The sequence below is a fragment of the Corapipo altera genome, unplaced genomic scaffold (genome assembly GCF_003945725.1).
Source record: "Corapipo altera isolate COAL_440 unplaced genomic scaffold, ASM394572v1 62, whole genome shotgun sequence".
NCBI classification, from domain to species: domain Eukaryota; kingdom Metazoa; phylum Chordata; class Aves; order Passeriformes; family Pipridae; genus Corapipo; species Corapipo altera.
In genome coordinates, this window is record NW_020884894.1 from 10,441,432 (window position 1) to 10,449,768 (window position 8,337).

The window sequence follows — 8,337 nt, forward strand, 5'->3', positions numbered from 1 at the left end:
GATGTTTGGAGGCCAAATTCTGTAACTCCTGCAAGAGAGGTCACAACATTGGCACTGACAGGCTGGAACAGCTCTGCAAAGGCTCTCCCAGCAAAGCCAGTCTAAGCCTGTGCCCAGCACCCTGCTCCAGCTGCCCCAGTCCCAATGGATGGGGAGTGCTCCATGTCTCCCTCGCACACCACGTACCTCCGTGCCCTCCACACATCCCATGCACAGCTGCTCCCATGGACACCTCTGCCCAGATGCCCTGTGCTGCGGCTGCCCCGACACAGCTCTAACCCTTTTCAAACCCCCTCCCAGCTCCAACCTCCACCCTGGCACTGAGCACTCCTGTCCCCCAGCGCAGCCACTGCCTCCCAGCACGGCCTCACCTTTGCTCGCTGTCCCTTGGGGTCCCAACAGGTTGCAAACACCCACTGTGGAGGATTTGGCAACCCCAGCAGATGCTGGACGAGCCCCAGGCCGAGGCCCCTGTTGGCCCCAGTCACCAGCACAGAGCGGACACAAAGCTCTCCCATGTTGCTTCTCCCTCTGCTCCAGTGTTGTTTTCTCAGCTCTCTAAGGTTTCCTGACAGCATATTTCACAGACACACCCCAGTCCCTCAGGGCTTGCACCAACCCTCGGCTCCTCTCCAGGAGGAGCATCATCTCCAGGTCTTTTTGCTCCAGGACACAGATCCTGGCTGGGAGCCTGTCCTAGTTACCTAAAGGCAAAAATCACTTGATGCAAGGGCTGGAGCAGCTCTGCTATGGAGACATGCTGGGAGAGTTGGGGCTGTTGAGCGTGAAGAAGAGGAGCCTCCAGCAAGACTGTAGAGGACCTTCCAGTACCTAAGGGGGCTCCAAGAGAGCTGGAGAGGGACTTTGGACAAGGGCATGGAGTGACAGGACAAGAGGGAACAGCTTCAAAGTAACAGAGGGAAGAGTTAGATTGGGTGTGAGGAAGAAATTTTTCCCTATGGGGGTGGTGAGGCCCTGGCACAGGTTGCCCAGTGAGGTTGTGGCTGCCCCATGCCTGGAAGTGTTCCAGGTCAGGTTGGATGGGGCTTGGAGCAACCTAGGATAGTAGAAGGTGTCCTTGCCCATGGCAGGGGGGTGGAATGAGATGAGCTGTAAGGTCCTTTCTAACACAAACCATTCTACAATTGTTTCTATGATTTACCAAATAGCAGTGTGTTAAGGACTTTTTTTGCAAGTAGATACATGCCACAAATCACAACAAATCCCTGATTCATTTTTGCTGGGCTGTTACCACATGAATTGGCAGTTTCTGCTGTGGTGGTGCTAAAACAACATCACCTTGGACCTGTTTGAGAGAAAACTGCATTTTGCACATCCCATCACAGCATCTCAGCATGGGATAGCAAATCACTTTGATATTCCTGCATTGCCAGTCGGATCTGGCGTGGACATCTCTCTCCAGCTCTACAGGGCTTTGTAAATTCACTCTATACCCTGGAACAGGCAGGTTGGTGGCAGCCCCAGCCTTCTTCTCCTCCCATAGTAAGCTTTGCCAGCAGTTGTTCATTTCCCCTCACACATGGAGTAAAACTTACCATTTTGTTTGCTTGGTCCTGGTGATAAAGCCCAGTGCACGTGACAGAAGCACACACCAACACACCGTGCTTTTTGGCATGGCAAATGGGAAATAATCTCTTCTGGCAAGTGGTAACCAATGTTTCCCCTCCAGGAACTTGTGGAAAATGTTCCCTGCTAATGTATTTGCTTAGTTGCTCCCGTGTTATTCATAAGACTGCATACAGGTACAATATCAGGACATTAAGCACTCACACACCTTTCAGTCACTTGGACAACCTCACGGCCACGGTTTGACCCTTCTGCCTTCTACTGCTTTTCCTTCATGGCAATATCCCTTTTTGCGGTCCCACAGTCCTGTCTGCACCAGCAGATGCTTTGGCATCGATGGCCATCCAGTGCTGTGCTATCCAGCTTCTGGGTAAAACATTCCTCTGAGGGAACATGACAGCAGCAACCAGCTCCTTCCCTCCTGGGCCTCGACAGCTTGTATGGTGAGCTGGTCATGCATCTCCTCTCTGCTCCCTTCCTCAGCCTCTCCTTCAGTTCTATCCAACTCACTTTTTTCTCCTGTTTTCTTTCCTGAAGTTAATCAGACCTCAAATTTTCTGCATTGGGTTGAGAGATTCCTTTTGCCTTGTGAATTCCTACCACTTACCAGCAGTATGTGGGTTTTCAGCTTCTGTCTCAGACTGATCTCTCACTGAGGAACACCCAGATGGCTGGACTGGCATTCAGGCTCCTGTAGATCATTTCAGTGTTTCCTTTTAATGACCACAGACCTCAACTATACTCGACAACAGATGTCATTTGCACCAGAGCTCAACTCCTCCAAACAGACTTTCTATGGTTTTCTTCTTCTAGACAGAGGACGAGGCCATCACCCACAGCCTGTTTGAAAGGTCCCCAGTGCCTCAAAACCAGATGGCACCAGAAACCAAACAATTAACCTTTGAAGTCTCCTGGTTTTGCTGTGTCACCACATTTTTGTAGCCATCTAATTGTTTTGGAGTTGTAACTTTATAATGTTGACTTTGCTGTGGTGTCCCATGCTGCATTATAGATTATTAGAGTTTAAACAAGCGCTGCTTCACCAGGAGTCAGAGTCCAACCTGGCACGAAGAGGCAGAGGGGAAAGCAACCAGCCTCACTGCCTTACAGCCCAGGGTTGTCACAAGGGCTGCTGCTGTCCCCAGGCCTCTGGAAGAGACCTCAGACCAGCCCCTAAGAGGGGATTCCAATTGTTCCTTTGCTCTGAAATGTTCTTGCATGGTCCAAACCTTAAGCTGAGCATTAAAGTCCTTAAAATCATGGGTTGGAAAAGACCTCCAAGCTCAACCAAGAGCCTAACCATTCTGCTGACACTGCCAATTCCACCACTAAACCAGGTCCCCACATGCCACACCCAACACACTTTTTCAACACTTCCAGGGACGGTGACACCACCACTTTCCTGAGCACCTGCACCAATACTTGAAAACCCTTTTTGTGAACAATTTTTCCCTAATATCCAATCCAAACGTTCCCTGGCATGACCTGAGTCCGTTTCCTCTTGTCACTTGAGAGAAGAGACCAACCCCCACCTGGCTACACCCTTTTTTCAGGGAGTTGTAGAGAGCAATGAGGGCCCCCCCCTCCCCCCCCCCCCGAGCCGCCTCCTTTCCTCCAGGCTGAGCCCTCACAGCTCCCTCAGCTGCTCTTTAGCAGACTTGTGCTCCAGACCCTTCCCCAGCTCCACTGCCCTTTTCTGGACATACCCCGGCCCCTCAATGTCCTTCTTGTTGTGTGTGGCCCAAAACTGGACACAGGATTCAAGGTGCAGCCTCTCCAGTGCCAAGCACAGGGGTACTGTGCCCTCCTCTCCCATGACCCCCCAGGCAGCGGAAAATTTCACCTAGGGGTGTATTCCACATCTCCACACCGAGGAGACCCGGGAGCCAGTTTTCCAGTCACACCTTGTCCTGCCTCACTTGCTGCAAGCCCAGGTGTGCTCACACTCAGGGAGGTGATTGCACAACGACAGTGCTGCTCACAGAAACACGGGGGAACACGCTTTTCTCTGCCTGCCAGGGGAGGGGGGGTGTGGCACAATTAGCTTTAGCACATTTAATCTACCGCAAATAAGAACAAAATGGCTTCTATTTATCAAGCAGATTTGCTCCAAAAGGCATTCAGATCTGTTTGGGACACATATTAGTCACTTGCTAAAGAATCAAATAGGTGGTGATGAACGAGCCACTGATCAAAGGGTGGGGTGAGACCCAGCACTGAATGTGAAGCTGGGCAGGCTCCCACCCACCCTGACTCATTTTCTTTTGGGCTAAAGAGGATTAGGGATCTAGTGGGGGTTGTAACTACGAGATCTGTAGGGGCTCTTCCAAGCAAAGCCATTCTGTGATTTTATTATATGATTTCATGCCTAGTGATATCCCATTGCAAAAGAATGCAGGGACTAGGGGTGAGAGCCTGAGCTTGACTACAGCTCCCAGGCAGGGTTTCCCATGCCCCCTTTGTCACAGCTTTGCTGTTTTCCAAGAAGACTGATCCAGGTTACACCTGCATTATATCAGAGCTGGAGAGGGACCTTGGACAAGGGCATGGAGTGACAGAACAAGGGGGAACTGCTTCAAACTGACAGAAGGCAGTATAAGATTGGGTAATAGGAAGAAATCCTTCCCTATGAGGGTAGTGAGGCACAGGTTACCCAGTGAGGCTGTGGCTGCCCCATCCCTGGAAGTGCTCCAGGCCAGGTTGGATGGGGCTTGGAGCAACCTGGGATAGTGGAAGGCGTCCCTGCCCACAGCAGGATAGTTGGAACAGGATGGTCTTTAAGCTTCCTTCCAACTCAAACCATTCAGTGATTCTATGACTGAGATTTAAAATGCACAGATCTCCATTCAAACTCCCTTGGGCCACAGCACTGGGACCCACTGCCAGCCTGGGGCCCCACACTGAGTTCAGAACCTCTTTTCTGGGGATGTTCAAGCAGTCAAGGTGCCTCAGCTACCTGGGTGCAGCCATGCTGGCAGCACTGGCAGTTGACCACAAGGACAGAATCGCACTGCCAGGACCCATGGGGACACCACAGATCCCCACTGACCTTCTTTTCTGCCACCCTCCAAGGATAGAGGGATGGGTTATCCTTCCTGCTTCAGCACGATTCCATGAAGAGGGACCTCAGAACTACCATGCAAGACAAATTTGCTTTCCCACCATCACATTTGCTAACAGGGATGGCTGAGCACAGGCTGTTGTATGTAACAGTTATGCTCCATCTCAGGAACACTAAGGCTTAAATGACCAGCTTGTGACTGGCTTGGTTTGACATCCATGTGTTAGAGTGAGAAAAGGAGGCATGTGTTAGTTTAAGAATAAATACAGTAATAATGCAGATATTAATTTAGGAATCAAGTTGAAAAAAATCATTAAGTCTTATTAAGGAAAAACATTTCATAGTGAAACAGTGGATCTTTAACAGTACAATCTTTACTGTACAATCTTTACAGTAAAATCTTTAAATTAAAAAGCATATAAGGTACTATTGAAAATTCACTTCCTGCAAAGAAGTTAAAAGCTGAGCCCCCTGCTACTCCAAAAATGTCACGACAAGGCAGATGATGTGACCTACTGCCCACAAAGCTGAGCAGAAAAATGCAGTCTGTGAACAGCAAAAATTCATACTGTTCTGTAAGTAGCTGTGGGAACTGCACACTGCTCGGGTAAAACAGGCTGCACTGATATTTTATCAGCAGAAATTAAAACTTTCCATAGTTGTTCCTTCTGTTTTCAAACTGTATTTGTTAAGAGGGAAGGAAAAAGTTACTTGCCTTTTTTTTTTTTTTCCTGTTTCCCCCTCTCCCTCTAACTACATTTTTTTTCTAATTCCAGTGACTAAAGCAGCACTAACAATGGATCCATCAGCTCAGTGCAAAGGACATGTGCCCACATGTATTTTGGTTTTTACAGCACGGAAACTTTAATCGAATTACAAGATCAACGAGCTGATAACAGGAATGACTAGTTTAGATTTTTAGCTCAGTGAACTCAAATATTTCTTTGTATTCTTACAGAAGGTTTAGTGGGATGTGTCATGGTAGAGAGGTGGGAACTAGCTGATCTTTAGGGTGCCTTCCAACCCAAAGCATTCTAGGATTCTATGATTTATACTCTCAAGCACTTAAAATGTATGAATATCTGACTCAGGGTTTACCAGGCAGCAGGAGTTTCCCAATGCACTTGGGTAAGCTTTGGGGTTTTTTTGTTTTGGTTTGGGTTTTTGTTTGTTTGGCTGGGTGTTTTTTGGTGGTTTTTTGTTTGTTTGGGGTTTTTTGTTTGTTTTTTGTTTTGTTTTGTTTTTTGGGTTTTTTTGGTGTGTTTTTTTTTTTTTTTTTTGGTTGCATTTCTTATTATTACCTTCTGGAAGCCTCTCAACTCTTCACTAACAAGGTTTTTCAAAGAATCGATAATCCCCTATTTTATATGGGAACAGAAGCACAAAAGCAGGTCAAGCAATGCCCTCACCGGGAAGTATTGGGTTACAGGATGCTCTGAGCTGCCTTCCTTTCACGGGTCACATTTGCATTCAGAACAGGCTCCTCCTGCCTTCAGCTGTGGCTGCCCATTAACCGTTTCTGCACAGCAGATCACGGGGGGATCCCTGTATCCAAGGCTTTTTGAAACAAGCACCTAGGAAGAGCCTGTTAATGCAATTTGCCTGCAGTGTGCAGGATCTGTGTGGAAGAGGTGGCCAAAACCCCATCCCACAGTGTGGTTCACCGTGACTGTTTGTACCCCAGTCCTTATTTGCAGAGAATGAGGCAGCAAAAGGAGAATGGGACCTTTAATCCAAATATCTGCCATAAGGAGGGTTTCTTCTTTTTAGTTTATTTAGTAGTATAATCGAAGATTTTTATTAAATCCCAACTTCCGTACATATCTACAAAAAAAGGTTCTCAAAGCATTTTGATATCCCAAACTAAACTGGGGAGCAGAGGCTCCACCATGGAGAAGGATAAAGTTAACACAAATCACCTGATGCTACCACTACACTAAGTATTTAGTTTCTGATTTATCAGCAGAGATGATTTATCTAGTGTTTGTCAAGCAAGGATGAAAATAAGCAAAAGAAATAATGATCCTTAGGTGCACCAGGGTTGCTCAGTCATTACTTTGCTGCTGAGCTCCTGATTATGTGCTCACCCTAATGGGATTTTAATGTTGGTTGTGCATCTGGTTGTCGATATAACAGCTGAAAATAAAACACCAACACTCATCCCCAGGCTGGCAGCAGAGCTGGTATATGCAGGCCCCCTCCAGACACTGTCCTCCAGGTGATGTTCATTGTCTCTTTTCTGTGTTCCCTTTTCCCCTCAAGCCCTGTTTTCCTACCCCTAGATGCCAGCAAACCTTTTCCTTGCTTTCTTCCTTAACTACACCTTTGGTACATCTGTTGAACCAGGTACCTGACACTTAGCAGCAAAAATAAGAAGAAAACATCTCCCAAAACAGCTGCACCCCCAACTGCAGTCTAAGTCACAGAACGGTTTGGGTTGGAAGGGACCTTAAAGACCATCTCATTCCAATCCCCTGCCATAGGCAGAGACACCTTCCACTAGCCCAGGTTGCTCCAAGCTCTGTCCAACCTGGCCTTGAACACTTCCAAGGCAGGCACAGCTTCTCAGAGCAACCTGTGCCAGGGCCTCACCACCCTCACAGGGAAGGATTTCTTCCTATTATCCAATCTAACCCTGTCCTCTGTCAGTTGGAAGCCATTCTCTTGTCCTGTCAATTCATGCCCTTATCCAAAGCCCCTCTCCAGCTCACTTGCAGACCCTTTAGGCACTGGAAGGGGCTCCAAGATCTTCCTGGAGCTTTGTCTTACCCAGGTTGAATGACACCATCTCCCTTCGCCCTCCCTGGAGGTCCTCCAACCTGTGAAGATCTTTATGGCCCTATTTAGTTACCAAATTTATTGCATCTGATGCTCAGGGAAAGAGCCAAATCAGGTGCATATCTGGGCAGGCAATAAAAACAGCTGTGAAGGGACTGGTACCTTCCGGTGCTAAATGGGTTTATGGTCTTTTTTTTTTTTTTTTTTTTTCACACCCTTATCTACGATAAAGGTTACCGTGCTTAAGGTGCTGAAGACACCACCCAAGAACCCCTGCAAGCTTTCTGCCTCTCACACCACCCTTGGGAAGAGATGGGGGTCCCCTCAGCACACCCCCACCCCGCGCATCGCTCCTCCCCGCGGGGACGCCAGGGGTGGGATGCGCTTGGTGTGTTTGTACTGAATATTAGTTGGGAAGGCAAAAACACAGCCCAGGCGTTGCCCTCCCGCCCCCGACGGCCGAGGCACCCCCGTCCCGGTCAGCGGGGCCGGGAGGCGGTGCCAGGCGGGCCGGGGAGGCGGCGATGGCGGCGGCGCGGACGGTGCTGCTGACGGGCTCCAACCGCGGCATCGGGCTGGAGCTGGTCAAGCAGCTGCTGGGGTCGCCCAGACCCCCCGCCTGGATCTTCGCGACCTGCCGGGACCCCGAGGGGCCGCGAGCCCAGGTCAGTGCGGGCAAGGGGGGGCCGCGAACGAGTCACACGCTCGGGCAGCGAACAGCGACCAGCGAACAGCTCCCTGCTGCTGCTGCCGCGGGCACCGGGTGCTCGCAGCGCGCCCTGCCCCGGGTGGAAGTCGTTTGAAGTGTTCCGGGTGAAGAATTGGCTGCTGGGCTATTTTGGGCCGTGTCGGAGGTGTCCCGACCCGCCCTCCCGTGCCAAGGCTTCGCCCCGATCCGCCCTCCCGTGCCA

The 8,337-nt window shown here is 49.6% G+C and overlaps 1 protein-coding gene and 1 long non-coding RNA gene across 2 annotated transcripts in view; one reads left to right on the forward strand and one right to left on the reverse strand.

Moving 5' to 3' along the window:
- LOC113948784 lies at window positions 1–2,566 on the reverse strand. Its single transcript, XR_003528225.1, has 3 exons — window positions 2,556–2,566; window positions 372–568; window positions 1–28 (listed from the first exon to the last, which is right to left on the reverse strand). It is a non-coding gene; the product is annotated as an uncharacterized LOC113948784 (long non-coding RNA).
- A 5,370-nt stretch (window positions 2,567–7,936) lies between these two features.
- LOC113948768 (C-factor-like) overlaps window positions 7,937–8,337 on the forward strand; it is a 5,616-nt gene continuing 5,215 nt past the window's right edge. Inside the window, exon 1 of the mRNA XM_027646669.1 lies at window positions 7,937–8,091. Within this exon, the coding sequence (XP_027502470.1) occupies window positions 7,951–8,091 (141 nt within the window). The 5' untranslated portion in view covers window positions 7,937–7,950. The remainder of the gene's footprint in view (window positions 8,092–8,337) is intronic.